The sequence below is a fragment of the Syngnathus scovelli genome, chromosome 14, assembly GCF_024217435.2.
Source record: "Syngnathus scovelli strain Florida chromosome 14, RoL_Ssco_1.2, whole genome shotgun sequence".
Classification (NCBI taxonomy): Eukaryota; Metazoa; Chordata; class Actinopteri; order Syngnathiformes; family Syngnathidae; genus Syngnathus; species Syngnathus scovelli.
Window position 1 is genome coordinate 12257835 of NC_090860.1, and position 16029 is coordinate 12273863.

Genomic DNA, 16029 nt, shown 5'->3' on the forward strand with positions numbered 1-16029 from the left:
CTTTTGAATCAGAGCTGATAATTTAAAGAAATGATTGGATTTAAGACTTTCACAAAATAAAATGAACCAGAGTGCCAATTCACACTTTCCTTTATTCTTCAGTGCTCACAGAAAGTCACCACCCAAATACCATGTTGTAGCCAATGTTACATTCAATCTTTATGTACAAAAGAAGAAAAAAGATGTCCTATCTAAAATGTACTAGTCTATAGATGAAGTGTTATATAATCATCACAGCTTGCTCATTTTTTTGTTGTTTTTTCTGTTTTGCTTTTGCTTAAAACATCTCCCAGTTTTATTTCGTCTTACAAATGGTGGAGAAAAAAAAATAACAAGAAAACAGTCATTTACAATGGGTTAAAAATGTCATTTAGGTACATTTCAGTCATAAAACCAGCAATATCAAAGTCTATACAACGTGCATTACTACAGTTTGGAAATGACGGACTCTAAAACGGCAGAGGAAGTGATAAGCACCTATGTTATTGTAAGATTTGTTTGGTTGCTAAATCTAGTTCCGCCGAGAGGGGAACGCTTGTGGTCCACGAGAGTTGTAAACGACGACATTTTGTTTTAAGACTTGTGTGAGGGCTTTTTTTTTTTTCCCTTTATTTGTTTGATTCGCTGCACAGTACACGCACAACTTTAGCTGCTACATCCAATTAGCCCAGCACCAAATACTTGAATTAAATAGGTCAGCATGATGTCGAAAAAAAGAAAAAGAAAAAACATTCGAGCTCACAGTTGCACGTTCACCCACGAATGCAAGCACAGGGCCGGGGAAGCTCGTCCCAGAACCTACTTTGCAGTCATTGTGGATGAGATGTGTAAAAATGAAGTAAACAGACAAAAAAATAAAGAAAAACTAAATCCCTGGTTTCAGACAAATCCTCGCATTCTTTCAGATGGGCTTCATGGGCCTCCTTCATTCCGGCGTGTTCTTCAGTAGAATTATTCAGCAGGGGCAGGGGTGACGGGGGCCTCTGGACTGGCAGCTGCGGCGACCTCGGGTTCGGCTGGTGAAGAAGCCTCAGCTGGTTTTTCCTCCTTTGCCACTTCATCAGCTTTGGGCTCCTCGGGCACGGCCACTTCCTTGACCTCTTCCTTGGCCGGCGCCTTTTCTCCTTCGGCCTTCTCCTCCTCCACCGCCGCCGCTGCTGCTCCTTCTTCCTGGGCTGGTGCCTTCTCCCCTTCTGCCTTCTCTTCTTCCGCCTTCTCCTCCTCTTCGGACTCCTTCTTGGTCTTCTTGAAGGAAAACCCGCTCAGCTTGAAGGACGGCTTCTTGAAGGAGAAGCGCTTCTTCTTCTGCTTGCTGTCTTCAGTCGTTTCCTCAGGCTTGGCAGCGGCCTCGCCGTTTGTGGCGGCGGCCTCTGGCTCCTTCTCAGCTTCCTCCGCCTTGTCGCCATCCTCCTTTGGCGCCTCCTCGGTGGGGGTGCTGCCGTTGGTCTGGACCTCGGCCTTGTTGGCCTCCTCTGCTGCTGGGGAGGCATCACCGTTGGTTTTGGCGTGGCCGTTCTCCTGAGACAGGAAAGCGTGAGAGTTCAAACGGCTGACCAAAGAAATAGTACGAGCATTATAGACAGGCAGCAATATTGATATCAATGTGGTGTTACAAAAATGAACCAATATTGGAATTATAATGACTTTGGAATGGGATCAATGCCTAATATTGATATCAATGCTAATGCCAGAACAGATTGATACAATGCTCAAAAATAAAATATTTAAAAACGTATTCTAATTTGTGAAGTGATTATTTAGTCTGAACAAATTCATAATTTGCTGCAACTAATTATTTATACATTAAGGTGGTGCGGGGGCGTGGGGGCTCACATAATCACCTCAAGGTCAGAAAGTTTCATTGAAATTGAACATGACATGGCCTCCACCTTTATAATGCCAAGTATTGCTATCGTCAGCACGTATCGCATACCGCTTGCAAATTAAATTCAAACGCTATTGCTTTCGACCAATAGGAAAAAAGCAAGAAAAGGCGCAGCACATCTGTTGCTAGGAGAGTGACGACAGATCGCCGAGTCTAGACCATTTTCACTCGCAGTACCTTCTCAGCGCCACTAGGCGGAGATGGCGGCGTTTAACGTGGTGGGGGCCCGTCGAAACGTCTTTTTTAAGCTTTCGCCTCATCATTTAAATCATCATGAAAATTATTTTTTAAAATGGTGGTAAAATCTACCTTCTGGTGCGTTGTGTGATAGTATTAAATATTATTTAGGGTATTTTGGGAGGGTGTGGGGGACAAAACATGGCTCTCCTCCTTGAATCTGGCAACAAAGGCGTGGCGTGGATGTAAAAATGGCTAAACGAGCAGAGAAGACCCCACGTTAAGAATTTTAGCACAAAGAAAATGCTCCTGCTTCATCAAACACGAGGCAATCGTGGGATGTGATCAATTAAAATCAATTAAGATGTTTCATGGTTCCATTTGGGGAAAAAAAGCGTATTGTCTCAATAATTGATTGTCGGCGGATATAGTATTTTAAACACGAGTGGCGTTCAAATTCCTGAGGAAACCGTGGAAAAAAATAGGCAACGTGGTCGCCACTTTCTCCTGGATGCTGGCGAGCCCAACATAGAAGCACCCCATTAATGCAACACATTGCCCACGCCGCAATTAATACTTTAAATAATTTACATTGAATATTACCTGGCCATTAGTCTTGGCCGCTGCCGTAGCAGCTGCAGCCTCGCCGGGCTTCTCCACCGCGGCTTCCTCCTTTCCGGCGTTTTTGGAGATTTGTGCTCCCATGCTCGTTCAACAAAGGGAACCCGAGCGATGAAATGAATGAACAAAGACCGCGAGCGCTCTTATTCTCCCTCACCAAACAATCAAATCGCGGCAGCTTCCTACTTCGTGCAAGGCAATAAAGGGCACCCGAACAGCCGCGTGGAGGTTTTTAGCCGGTAAAACGTGTTTGAAATACGGGAGAACAATCGCAAACGCAAATCTCGTTTTTTTTTTCCCTCTCTCTCTTTTTTTTGTAGGTCGAGTGGAGTTTGGGAAGAGGAGAAATTGGCCCCGCCGCGAATGAGATGCGCCAGAGTACAACGCCCAAGTCGACAGCTGAATGGGCGTCCGGGAGCTGACGTCACAGCTGGCCAATCACAAAGCGGGCAGCCGACTGCGCGCATGGGGGGGCCATCTTGGAGCGGGCCAGCGAGGACAATAGGAGGGACAACAACATGGCTACACAAACTTCACAGTGACTTCAGTTCTTGTCTGGACGCTTTTTCGAGAGTTTGCATTTTGCACAGTTTCTTTGTTTGCATTCGTATAGTCAGGCACACAACACAGTCCAGGCCTAATGTGCTATACTACTACTGTCTCCTACTATTACTCCTCATTGATTTATTTGAATGAAAAGCACAAGAGCTTTAGTATACATTCCAGAATTAAACATTTACTGCCCTTATATGAAATTTCAAATAATTCTTACACAACATACCAAACCGTACAGTTGTATAAATGATAGTTCTCCCCTGAAACAAAATATTACGTAAACGTGATTCCCAGATATGATTTAAAAAATGTGCCTAAAATTGTTTTATTTCTTTTGTCCTTTGCTCTTAATGTCCAACTTACATTATTATAATACAACAGAAAACAGTTTTTTTTTTATCAGCCCTTTTATTGTGATTTTGTTGAGTCCTTAAAATTGTTTAAGCATCTTCTATTAGACATATATTTGAAATAAAAGTAAATATGCCCTGAAAATGTCTCTTGTCTTTTTTGCTCATTGAGCTGGATTAATCAATTACATCTTGTTTATTCCCTATTTTTTAAAAAACATAAAAAATAGTCAAATCTTACAAAATACTTGTGCCTAAATCCTCATGCAAATTAGCAATGACTCATCTAAATGGAATTGACTATTAGATCATATATTCTCAGAGAGGTATTTGTGGTTAGGAAAGCAATTTCTTATCCAGGGCCATTTCAGTTCTTCTAAAGTCCGACACTAATGATAAAAGTATAACATATGCCCACCACTTGCATAATAGCATCTTATCTGCTTGTTGCAGCTGGAGCTTCCCAGTGACCCACATCTAATGAGTTCACCCTGCTGCCTGACCCAGCCAGCCCGCAGCACTCGGACTCCGCCGACAGCAGCTACCATCACTACGTGACCCACATCTCCATGGTAACAAGTCCAAAATGGCACCCAGCTCACAGAGGAGTGAGAGTGAGTACACGCAGACAAACGGCACGGGATTAGGCTGACTTTTCTGCACCCGCCCTCCCGCACCACTCTGCAGGCGAACTAGGCCACACTTTATTGTTGTCCTATCATGATGACATGCAAAGCTGCCATTTTCACGCCACGCTGCCATATGAATATGTAAACTCTGAGAGGAGGGTGGGGGACAAGCTAGTCGAGATGGGGATGTTAGACACCTCGATTGCTGATTCACATCGTCATGAATTCTGTGTGCGTGCATGCAAGATGAGTCAGGCAGGCTACCACCTTGAAAAAAACCTGTGTCGTGAGTTGCCCATAAGTGTATCCCACATTGCATCTTGAAAAGTGCTGAGCAACTATGCTCATTAAAATCAAATATGGTTCATTGTGCAGACACAGGAAATGCTTTTCCATTTTTGGCTAAATAAATAGATAATTAAATAAAGAAAGAAACCAGAGCAGCCCATTTGCCAACTTTGCCCTGGATTCTGTCACCTCAAACCAGGGTAGAGGAGGGGAAGAGGAAAAAACAGAAGGTGGAATATGCTCCCTATTGTAGCCCTTGATAGGCCACATTAACTGTCAATCAAATTTTCTATCCACAAAGTTAGATTGTGTGAAGCAACTAAAGACGGAGCGGTTGTTTTTAAATTAAAAGTGATTTTACTTACGCAACGTCTTCTCAGCGTTTAAAATGATCTTATTTGTATTCGTTCTCGTTGAATATCTTGTAAAATCTTTTAAAAGTACTGGTAATTTTTTATGTGTCGAAACTGGCAACTTTTAACCACAATATATAGCTTTTTTTGTATTGCTCTGTCTTTACTCTGAAGGCACAAACCGGAAGTAGTATTTGTTATTAATGCTGTCTTGACGCTCTTTCCCCGCCTTCGTCACGGGCGTATGTACGCACGGCAGATCCTGGGGCTCCCGAGTCGGCTGTGACGGGAACCGCTATTCTCTCTCCCTCTTTTTCTGTATCTCGTTTCCGCCTGTTACACTGCCTCTGGGATAAAGGAGGAAAATCCCAGGGACGAAGCCGAATAGTCACTGGCTGGAAACTCCGATGGATTAGTTTTAAATCCCCCCTCTCCACACCACCACCACCACCCCACCTCCTCTCCGGTAAGCACGTTTGGTTTATTTTTCTACTCACGAGTTGCATTTCAATTGCTTGCACCGCCGTCAGCTTTTTTGTTTTTCAAATGGGATAGCGCAGAATATCATCTCTGTTAATGCGAGATGATGATGTTTTTGCACTGGGATTCAGTGGATGGGGGGGCTCTTGTGTTGCAGCAGCTGGGATGGGGATGCACTGCAGTCAGAGCCGCGTTGACCGCACAAACAGCACACAAGGCCCCCGCCAGACAGCCTCCTGTTGATTTAGCTGCAAATAATTGCCCCCGATGGCCAATCAAATCTGATTCCTAATCGGGTTATGTGTGTCAAGTGTGTGCAAGGGCGGTCCGTCCATCTTTAACTGGAATCAAAACAGTGATGATGAGGAGGAGGAGGAGGATGACCGGATAGACAGAGCGACGTGCATGCAGTCACAAACATAGCAGAGTAGCAAGAGTGGAAAAAGTACACACTGTATACTTCAGTAGAAGTACAGCTATTAAAAGGGTGTGTACTGATTCCAATATTTTATATAAGTAGGAAAAAAAGTACAGACTCCATCCATCCATCCATCCATCCATCCATCCATCCATCCATCCATCCATCCATCCATCCATCCATCCATCCATCCATCCATCCATATTTTCATCTTCAAGCCAAAGCCCTATCTAATGCAAAAGTGGTGGATTTCTGCCCCCTAGTGGTATCTATAGGCAATTCCATGCATTCATTCATGTATTAAACTAATTCTATGATTTTTTTATGAATCACAATACTCCAAATTATTTTTTCTCATCAAAATACACATTGACTCAACACTATATTTTAATGTTGGTCGTTATGGAGATATTATGGGCTGGCGATGGCCCGCCATCCACAGATTCTGCACTGACTTTGTTAAGAAGGCCCGTTGGGCTCCATCCTACACATCCACTTTGTGCGAAGCTCAGCTGTGAATTTCTTTTTTATAATAAGCTCTTTTCATGGTCATCACTTTGCAAGAGCAACACTGGCCGGCATTGTCCGGCTAATCTTGTAGCCCGGTGAACTGCAGCCATTGTCTTCTTGTTAATACACTGAATGAAGTCGCTTGTCTGACACAAGCAAATATTGTAACTATTCGGTTGGGGCGGTGTCGCCATAATGGGGGAGATTGTGGAGTGCGGTCAACACGCAGCCCGAGAAGTGACGGTTGCATTTTGATTTTGCATTGCGGAATTGAATAAGGTCACATGTGACGTCAGTGGAGGGGGGGGGGGGGGGGGGGGGGGGTTGACCTCAGTCATGTGAATGCAAAGGGACCCCTACGCTCCAAGCTGACGTTTGCAAAATGACTTATGATGACGCAGTTTACAAAGATCACAATACAACACTGGTGTGTTTTTGTTTCTCAATTCAAAGTATGAGGTACTCGCGAAGTACGCCGATACCAGCTACCGATACTTAAAGTTGAATAGGTCTTGAAATGTCACATAAAAATTCATGTTTATAATCATCACCACATAAAATGTAACACCATTATCGCTTATTTAACTCATTTTGAGCGACGCATATTGGAAAACTGCAGCTTTGTATGCGTTAATCTTTTCATCTGTGATTTCCATGACTGCTGCACCACTTGAAAAAAATAGTTTCAATTGACTACAGTACAACAGAAAGACAAGATGTAAGACATGGCAATGCTTTTAAACATGAAACACTTCTTGAAACCGCTGCCAGGGACCAATGGAAGAAAAACTTTTTTTTTTTTTTTTTGATGCTGCGGCAATGTTAAAGAGATTAGTCTCAGTGGCCTCCTCCGCCGAGCTGAACGACGTGCCCGCGGACAGTTACACATCAACAACGCCATAAAACGGAGGATTTATGAATTACGACAATGGCGGCCATGCAAAAGTGTAAAAGGAATGAGATTCGCAGTGGCGTTCTGCACAATTCCACGCTATTAGCAACATTTCTTTGCCTTGTTTTTTTTTTTTTTCCGACACTATGTGACCCTGACATGACTCACCGTTTAATTTACGATATTGACCCTGCCGCTTTACTATAAATGGACTTGTATCTCGTTACGGCTCCCGGCTCTGCGCTCGTATGTGCGCTCATGCCTAAATTACTGCTTTTTTGTTTCAGTGAATTAATTTCCAGTTTAGAACGGTAAACGGCTTTGCATTGAAAATCACAGTCTGCCATCCTTGGGCAAAAAAAAAAAAAACGTTTCACCCCACAAAAATGCAAATGGCTGAAAAAGCCGAATGATGAGGGTGAGAGAGAGAGTCAAGACATTTGCAGGAATTTAGTGTCACCGCATTTTGTTCTACTGTGTAATTAGTTGTGCCGCGTAAAGTATGGTGTTTAATTTCAACCTAATTGAAAGATTGTTCCGACGGAGCCTCCGAGGAAGCCGCTGAAATAATGGAACATTGAATCATAATTTCCCCACTGGTGTTGGCAGCTATTCTTTTACTTTGCCCCCCCCCCCCCCCTCCCCCCTGTCCTTTTACTCATTCCTAATTTTGTGTGTGTGTCCTCCTCAGAAGCCAGAGAATGGGCTGCGTCCAATGTAAGGATAAAGACGCAGCAAAACTCACCGAGGGACGAGACGCCGCTCTCTCGCACCACCCTGGTTATCGTTATGGCGCCGACCCGACCCCGCAGCACTACCCGCCCAACTTCGGGGTCACCACCATCCCTAATTACAACAACTTTGGCGGCGGAGGCGCCACGCAGGGGGTCACCGTCTTCGGAGGCGTGCACACGTCCTCGCAGTCGGGCACGCTGCGATCCCGAGGAGGGACGGGTGAGATTTCATCTGAAAAAAAAAATGGCAGCCAGCAGGGTTTTGACAGCTGTTTTAATTTAGCTTCATCTTAAATGAGCGTCTGTGCTCCTCAATTAAAACGCTTGTGAAAATTTATTTAGAGACACTCCCTGAAAGGCTTGCATAACTTAGTGTTGCTTCTAACGACAACAAAGAATGATGGGAAAACCTCCCCCAGAGACTTTTCTGTCCTAAAATTAGCATCAGCCCGCTAAGTAATGCACCGGAAACGTGCTGGAAAAATTGGTCTAAAAATGTTTTTTTGCGTGAAGCCATAAAGCCAAACCGTAAAGTCCAGAAGTCAAACCCAAGTCGGAGTGTCGTCTGCGTAAACCAAAATGGTGGCCTGGCTTTGACTATTTATACCAGCTTCCACCACTTCCTGAAGGCCAGAAGAAGTCCGTGGAGTGTCAAGCACAAAATGTTGACTTTACTAAATGGAACTCAAAATGCCATATGTCAGCAAGTTCTACTTATAGCGGCACATTGCAAAGAACTTTAACCTTTTGCGTGCCGTTTTGCAGAAACTCACAAAATTGATTTCAAAAGTCCCAGTAGCGCCATCTAGTGGGTCACTGCCCTTAAAACAATTGCAATCAGATGACCTTCTGTCGGTGTTTCCTTCAAGACCTGCTGATTCAATTACAAAACCAGACTAGATCTATAGCGTGGGATAAAAGGAAATAATCATAAAGATCAGAAGCTGCGTGTAGTTTTGTGAAATAAAGCAGCAAGTAAGATCAAAAGTAAAAAAAAAAAAAAAATGTGGGAGACTTTGACATATCAAACAACATATGTTCAGCATATGGAGCGACCTAATAGCAAAAACCACAAGAAAAAGCCAAACATGCTAAGACCAGACTTAGCACCAAGCCTGCAGATCTGGCACCGGTCTGAACCTTGACCACGTCTCTCATCCTCCTCCAAGACTATCCACAAGCCAACATTGACGAGAACCTGCCACACGAGTCCATCTGCAAATCGGTTCCTAATGGTTTTGTCTCGCAGGGGTGACGCTGTTCGTGGCGCTGTACGACTACGAAGCCCGGACGGACGATGACCTCAGCTTCAGAAAAGGGGAGAGGTTCCAGATCCTCAACAGCACGTAAGCTTGAAAACATCTGCGGGATAGCGCTGGAGGGCGGAGCCCCCCCATCGCATCCAAAGGGACCATTGGCAAAAAAAATAAAAATCTCGAAATGGGTCAGAGTTGAAGGACAAAATGAAACTCCACCGTATGGCTTTGAAGAACGTGTCGACCGGTTCCTAAGACTTCCTGTCTGTCCTTTCCTACAGAGAGGGCGACTGGTGGGAGGCCCGCTCCCTTACCACAGGTGGAACTGGTTACATTCCAAGTAATTACGTCGCCCCGGTGGACTCCATCCAAGCCGAGGAGTGCGTAGAATTTTTTTTTTCCCCCCCGCCCATTTTATGCATGGCGTTCACAGTCATTAATATTTCAGACTTGGTCTCACACCACGTGCAGCGAGAACTGAAAGAAATGTTCAAACGGAGCCATGCTTATTTTATTTCCGCAGCTGGTATTTTGGTAAACTGGGCCGGAAGGACGCCGAGCGGCAGCTGTTGTCCAACAGCAATGCCAGAGGCACGTTCCTCATCCGGGAGAGCGAGACAACCAAAGGTACACATGCCGCCATCTTTTTAAATCATTTGCCTAATCAAGAAATATATATTTTTTTCTGGAAATACAGAAAATCAATTATCTGGCCTGATGCCAAGCATATTTCGAAAGGGGGGAGGCAGTGCCCCTGTGGGGAGGCAGTGCCCCTGTGGGCCCCCCTCTTAGCACCGTCAGTGCAATATAACGCCAGGTGTCTTTTAAAGCGATCTTCTCAATGTGTGGTCTCGATTCCAGGCGCTTACTCCCTCTCCATCCAGGACTGGGACGACATCAAGGGTGACCACGTCAAACACTACAAGATCCGCAAATTGGACAGCGGCGGTTACTACATCACCACCAGAGCCCAGTTCGAGACGCTCCAACAACTCGTGCACCACTATTCCGGTGAGCTTTCGCCAAGCGTCCGCATTTGGATGAGACCGCATCGAACATTTCATAGCGGCGTGTCTCTTTCGTGTTTCGGGCAGCCAGGGCGGCGGGACTGTGCTGCCGGCTGATCGTGCCCTGCCACAAGGGCATGCCCCGTCTGACGGACCTGTCCATCAAAACCAAAGACGTCTGGGAGATCCCCAGGGAGTCGCTGCAGCTCATCAAACGCCTCGGCAATGGGCAGTTCGGCGAGGTCTGGATGGGTAAGCATTAAAAAATAAAAAATTATTGATAGATAAATAAATAAATAATCTGAGATTGTGATTTTTTTTTTTTGCAGGCACGTGGAACGGCACCACCAAGGTGGCGGTGAAGACCCTGAAGCCGGGCACCATGTCACCGGAGTCCTTTTTAGAGGAGGCTCAGATCATGAAGAAGCTGCGTCACGATAAACTGGTGCAGCTCTACGCCGTGGTTTCCGAGGAGCCCATCTACATCGTCACCGAGTACATGAATAAAGGTACGGCGTCGATGTGACGTACTCGTGCTCGCCCCCTCCCCCCCATGTATATAATTCATCCACGCATGAGAACGGCGTATAAAACGGGGCTCGGGCGAGAGCGATGACAGCAGGCGGTCTTGCCGAGCGTTCTGTCGCTACAGCAAATAAAAAATCTGGGCCAATAAAGTGGAACTTTGGTGGCGCCGATCCCAGCACTGATCTCACGTCGCTTGTTTTGATTCTGGCTTTCTGTTCTGTTGTTTTGGGTCGAAAGGCACGCAAGGCAAACTCGATTTCACGGAAGCTTTTGTCCGAATCTCCGGCTGATTTAAAAAAAAAAAAAAAGAAGAACAAAAAAGGAGAATGACTTAAAAAAAAAAAAATGGGGGCGTCATGTGAGGGGCCATAATAATGGCACAAAAAATAGATTTAACTTCAAAGCTGCCAAATACAGAAATGTAAATAGCAGTCACATGATTTGTGACTCCTCCCACAGGACACGACTCAGCCAATCAAATCATTTTCCCAAAAGAGATCGATACAAACAATAGTGTGTGTTTTTTTTCTGTTTCAGGGAGTTTGCTCGACTTCCTGAAAGACGGAGAAGGCCGATGCCTGAAACTTCCGAATCTGGTGGACATGGCAGCTCAGGTCTGGCATCAATGCGAAATATTGAATAAGAATTGTGCAGGCTTATGAATTCCTTCAACTCAAATGCTTATAAAACAGTTTCCATGATTAATAAATCAACTTCCCAGGTGGCAGCTGGCATGGCGTACATCGAGAGGATGAACTACATCCACCGAGACCTGCGTTCGGCCAACATTCTAGTCGGAGACAGTCTGGTCTGTAAAATCGCCGACTTCGGTCTGGCCCGGCTCATTGAGGACAACGAGTACACGGCCAGACAAGGTAAACAAAACAGTAGTTTGCAAACCTTTTAAAATTAAAATTGTAATTTCGCAAATTGACTTTCCCATTATTTGCAGGTGCAAAGTTTCCAATTAAGTGGACCGCGCCCGAGGCGGCGCTCTACGGGAAATTCACCATCAAATCCGACGTGTGGTCTTTCGGTATCCTGCTCACGGAGCTTGTGACCAAAGGCCGGGTACCCTATCCAGGTACGTCTGATGGGATTTTCTTTTTTTATATTCACGCGTCACGACTCTAAAAACAGTACAGCGTGTTGCATAATGCACGCCGGCGTCATCCATAAAAAATAAAATAAGACATGCTCCTAGTTTAATTGCCTAGTCCACGAGTAACACCCGAATCCCCCCTCAAGTTCTCATCCAGTCCTTGTAATCCTCACCAAGTGTTCTTTTAGTCCCTCTTGTACTCTACCCGCCAAAGATGGCTGGAAGCTAAACCAAAAATGGGTTCAACCCTCTAAAAATAGACTGTGGACCAATTTCCGTGTTGCCCGTGAGTGAGTTTTTCATGAATTATTAAATGTGGAACTACTTCACTCCTGTGAAGAGATCACACTTTTTTTTTTTTTTTTAAATTTGATCAGCTCCAAACTCCTGATTGTGTCAGATCTACTTTGAGTTCCAGTCCAGGATGAGAACATAGAACCATCTATAATGCAATATTTTTGTGTTCCATTAAGCTGACCTACATTACACAGGGAACATAAAACAATGATCCACGGTTTTTCTTTCCACCAACAATTTTTTTTAAATCAGACTGCTAAAATCTTCACTCACTTCTCCAGGCATGAACAATCGCGAGGTGCTGGAGCAGGTGGAACGAGGCTATCGCATGCCGTGCCCCCAAGACTGCCCCACGTCGCTGCACGAGCTCATGGTGCAATGCTGGAAGAAAGACCCCGAGGAGAGACCCACCTTCGAGTACTTGCAGGCCTTTTTGGAGGACTACTTCACTGCCACCGAGCCTCAATACCAGCCGGGGGATAATCTTTGAGTGGCTTTTCCACAACTGTCCACTAGAGGGAGCCAGAAATCTTGCTCACACCCCCACTCACTGTTTAAAAGCTGTCTCCTCACCTCTTCCAAGACACACAAACACACACACACAGAGGAAAGATGACTATCATGAAGGAGATGGGCCTGCCTTGGATGCAAAAAAAAAAAAAAAAAAAAATAGGGAGCTGTGTGACTTGTACAAAGTGTAAATACAAAAATTGCTTGGTTACTTTTTCTGTTGGTTCCATTCAACATTTTTTTTTTTTATATTTTTGGAAAACGGTTCATTCGAGTCCCAATGAAGGATAAAAGATAATGTTGATAAAAATTAAAATTTGTTTTTGTCGAATCCCCAGTATAATTGACGCTCAACATTTTCAATGTTGGATAAATTGTTGCAAAAATTTTTTTGAACATTTTTTTGTTTTCTACCAGGTTTATTAACATTACTACTGCTCTTCCTCATTTTCTCAAGGAACTCTGTACTATAAAACCCATTCTTGCCTTTTTCCTCTTTAGTAAGACTCTGTAAGGATTTCCCAAACTGGATCCATACCTAAATTTCACAATTTACAATTCAATAGGAATTAACAACACGATGTGCCTGCTCGATGATCAATAACCGAACCCCAGAATTATATTTTAGGTCCCTGACGCCAGTTTGGGAAAGCTCGCTGTAAGGGAAATGCCTTCTATTAATTGCCTAGCAAACTCTTCCACCCCCGCACCGACACAAAGTGCAAATGCAAGCAAAAAAAAAAAAAGAGAGGGAGGAAAAAACTGCCACTCCAAAAATGCCAAACGTGTTCGAGACCAAACATGTTTACATCTTTTCAGATCTTTTTAAGAGTGGGTGCCTGCGGCGCTTGGGAGCGTTCCATGCCAGCCCTTCCTTGTGTGTGTCTCTTTTGTTGCTTCATGTGTTGTTATAATTTATTGTCTCTGTCTAATTACCTGTAAATGGTTTGAAATTAAAAACAACAAAATAATATCGCTTCCCCTGCTGCGTCTTATTATTGCAAAACGGATAGCGAAATGTTTTTTTGTTTTCTTCCCCTCCGGGCTCAACGTCAATCACTCAACGCCGACGTGACTGAAGCGACCGCAGCCTGTATGCAAATTAGCGAGAGCCACGAGAATAATGACCGATGACGTTTAATTGATATGAGCAAAGATTTATTACTGTTTTAGTTGTTTGTGTGGCTAAAAGGAGCTGAGATTTTGAAAAGCATATATGCAACATTTGAGAAACGACCGTAAAGGAAAAAGGAAAAACACTTTTGCTGTTAGCATTAGCTTAATTATTATGTATTTCTTTGTCCCATAGTAAAATAAATATGGCGTAAATGTTTGTCGTATATAAAAACAAAAATACATTTTTACGAATGTTGTTTTTCAATTTGTATGTATTAAATGTATTAATTTAGCATTTTTACATTTAATTTAATTAAAAAACACTATTTTTTTATATTATTTTGCAAACAGGTTCTATGCAGTCATTTTATTTTTTGCTTCAGACAATATTTGACTTTTAGCGCACATAAAAGAGGTCAGCGGGTCACAATTAGCTGGCGTTTTGTCGAATTATATTTGCAGTTTTGTCTGCATTGTAGCCTTTCTTGACGATCTGGATTAGCGACACACTTCGAAACCTGGGCCGTGGATTTGGGCGTGGAGAATTTGCATAAAGCAGCAACACAAGCACGCGCATGCGCGCCAGGAATTCAGCGGATGGCGAGCGAGCTCCGCTGGAATCTGTTTGCGGTGATGTACGAGGTGAACAAAGTTTGCCGCATTTGAAGGATGTCTTCAGACAGGTAAGCAACGTTTGGGAGCAATTTAGCGATTATCGGTGTTGATAAATATTGCCATTGTCAGATTGCAGGATGGAAACTGTTGGGAGGAGGAAGTGGAGCAACTTGAAGCTCCTTTGCCTCTCAAATCTGAGGATGAGGGTGATGGGACTCAAAATATTTGTCAGCGATGCCAAAGTCTAACGCTGCCCTCCCAAAACTGGTAACGAGACCGTAAAAAAAATTCATAAAAATCCATTATGTACCTAAAAAGGAGTGGAATGGGGGCTTACAAAGTTTTAGCAATATTTGAATGTAGTACTTTTACTTTTGTGTCAGGATACAACGTCAGGTGTCGCCAAGCGTCTCGGTGAACGTGCCGCATTTCTCTGTGCCACCCGAGGTCAGCGGCGTGACCTTACCGACGACGACCTCCTCCTCCGCCACTTCGTCCGCAGCCTCGCACGTACAACAGAGACGAGGAAGCTCGCCAAATGAGTCGAGTGAGTCGTGTTGTGGTTTGGCACGCGACATCTCTTATTGTGTCACTACAGCATAGCAGTTCCAAAACTATATAAAGTCTCTCTCCATGTTATGTTAGTTTATCTTAAACCAGGGGATTGATTGAGACAGAAATAAATGAAAGACGATTGATTTTGAAGTATGTTTTGATTGATTTTGCGGACAGGAAAAATCTTCATTACCTGCTCCTCGGACTCATCTTGTGAGATGATGGCCTTTGTTGACTTTCTGTCCAAACATGGCTTCCAAGCTGCGGTTGACGGGCCCCTTACAAATATGGACGTCACAACCTGGGAGGACACAATTATGAAAGATGTAAGTAGAAAGTTCCCCAACTGTCCAGCAGGGGGAGACAGACAATCTGCTTGCACCCAGGTGGCTGTTTTAAAATCGGTCTCTTCATCTCTTTCAAGACACGCGCACGCAAAAACATGACCAAAATACATATTTTCATAAATTACTGAAAAATTAAACATGATTGCCATGTTTTTACATTTCCTGCAGCCATCCACGCCAATCATTGTGGCTATCAGTCCGCGCTACAAGGCCGACATTGAAGGCTGTGCTGTGCACAGCCACGGTCTGCACACTAAATACATTTACTCCATGGTAAGATAGAAAAAATCCACACACCCCTGTTCAAATGCATGATTTTTGTCATACACTAGATTGGTGCACTTATTTATCTTTTTTACATTTTTTAAAAAGATGCAGCATGAATTTATCCAACAGGGCAGCTTGAACTTCCGCTTCATACCTGTGCTCTTCCTCAATGCCTCCCAGGTTAGCCAGGTTCTCCTCCACGTTATTTTGATTGCCAACATAACTTGCTTAGTGTTTGTCCATGCCGTGTCACGGTGCAGAAGGATGTTCCGGGTTGGCTTCAGAACACTCGCGTCTACCGCTGGCCGCGGGACACGGACGACCTGTTGTTGCGACTGCTGAGGGAGGAAAGATTTGTTCCTCCTCCGGTGCATGGGGAGCTCACACTCATCATCACACCTGTGGCTGCCACACCTTAAATCCTACGTCATATATTTAGGCATATAATAATTTTCTAAAATGATTTATAATCTTTTTATACCTTCAAGAAAAAAAACAGGAATAAAACATTTGCTTTGTCATCTCAGTTTGTTTGAC

At 44.1% G+C, this 16029-nt stretch overlaps 3 protein-coding genes and 1 long non-coding RNA gene across 6 annotated transcripts; 2 read left to right on the top strand and 2 right to left on the bottom strand.

Annotated features, from left to right (window-relative positions):
• Positions 1-72: 72 nt before the first annotated feature.
• Positions 73-3017, bottom strand: marcksb (myristoylated alanine-rich protein kinase C substrate b). Its single transcript, XM_049740949.2, has 2 exons — positions 2666-3017; positions 73-1518 (listed from the first exon to the last, which is right to left on the bottom strand). The coding sequence occupies exons 1-2, from the start codon at positions 2765-2767 to the stop codon at positions 952-954; spliced, it is 669 nt and encodes a 222-aa protein (XP_049596906.1). The 5' UTR covers positions 2768-3017; the 3' UTR covers positions 73-951.
• Positions 3018-7859: 4842 nt separating this feature from the next.
• LOC125981014 (tyrosine-protein kinase fyna) lies at positions 7860-13563 on the top strand. Its single transcript, XM_049740819.1, has 11 exons — positions 7860-8112; positions 9142-9238; positions 9430-9528; positions 9672-9775; positions 10010-10159; positions 10243-10407; positions 10485-10664; positions 11221-11297; positions 11405-11558; positions 11636-11767; positions 12364-13563. The coding sequence occupies exons 1-11, from the start codon at positions 7860-7862 to the stop codon at positions 12570-12572; spliced, it is 1620 nt and encodes a 539-aa protein (XP_049596776.1). The 3' UTR covers positions 12573-13563.
• LOC125981142 (uncharacterized) lies at positions 7988-15786 on the bottom strand. 2 transcript variants are annotated; one of them, XR_007485837.1, is made up of 3 exons: positions 15647-15786; positions 15072-15179; positions 7988-8124 (listed from the first exon to the last, which is right to left on the bottom strand). It is a non-coding gene; the product is annotated as an uncharacterized lncRNA (long non-coding RNA). The 2 variants fall into 2 exon arrangements; XR_007485836.1 differs by lacking the exon at positions 7988-8124 and adding an exon at positions 14665-14973.
• On the top strand, positions 14269-16018 carry LOC125981083 (E3 ubiquitin ligase TRAF3IP2-like). 2 transcript variants are annotated; one of them, XM_049740935.1, is made up of 7 exons: positions 14269-14391; positions 14453-14590; positions 14707-14870; positions 15056-15204; positions 15394-15498; positions 15598-15672; positions 15753-16018. In XM_049740935.1, exons 1-7 carry the CDS (start codon positions 14378-14380, stop codon positions 15909-15911), a joined length of 804 nt encoding a protein of 267 aa, XP_049596892.1. In that variant the 5' UTR covers positions 14269-14377; the 3' UTR covers positions 15912-16018. The 2 variants fall into 2 exon arrangements, with proteins under 2 accessions (XP_049596892.1, XP_049596891.1); XM_049740934.1 differs by having other exon boundaries at positions 15598-15834.
• The last annotated feature ends 11 nt before the right edge of the window (positions 16019-16029 follow it).

Bases quoted from the DNA above. Each gene is read 5' to 3' on its own strand.
- LOC125981083 (XM_049740934.1), top strand. The intron at 15,205-15,393 runs GTAAGTAGAAAG...CATTTCCTGCAG, and splicing joins AGGACACAATTATGAAAGAT to CCATCCACGCCAATCATTGT. The intron at 15,499-15,597 runs GTAAGATAGAAA...TTTTTTAAAAAG, and splicing joins CTAAATACATTTACTCCATG to ATGCAGCATGAATTTATCCA.
- LOC125981014 (XM_049740819.1), top strand. From the start codon at position 7,860: ATGGGCTGCGTCCAATGTAAGGATAAAGACGCAGCAAAACTCACCGAG. The intron at 9,239-9,429 runs GTAAGCTTGAAA...CCTTTCCTACAG, and splicing joins TTCCAGATCCTCAACAGCAC to AGAGGGCGACTGGTGGGAGG. The intron at 11,298-11,404 runs GTCTGGCATCAA...TCAACTTCCCAG, and splicing joins TGGTGGACATGGCAGCTCAG to GTGGCAGCTGGCATGGCGTA.
- marcksb (XM_049740949.2), bottom strand. From the start codon at position 2,767: ATGGGAGCACAAATCTCCAAAAACGCCGGAAAGGAGGAAGCCGCGGTG. The intron at 1,519-2,665 runs GTAATATTCAAT...TTCCTGTCTCAG, and splicing joins CGGCCAAGACTAATGGCCAG to GAGAACGGCCACGCCAAAAC.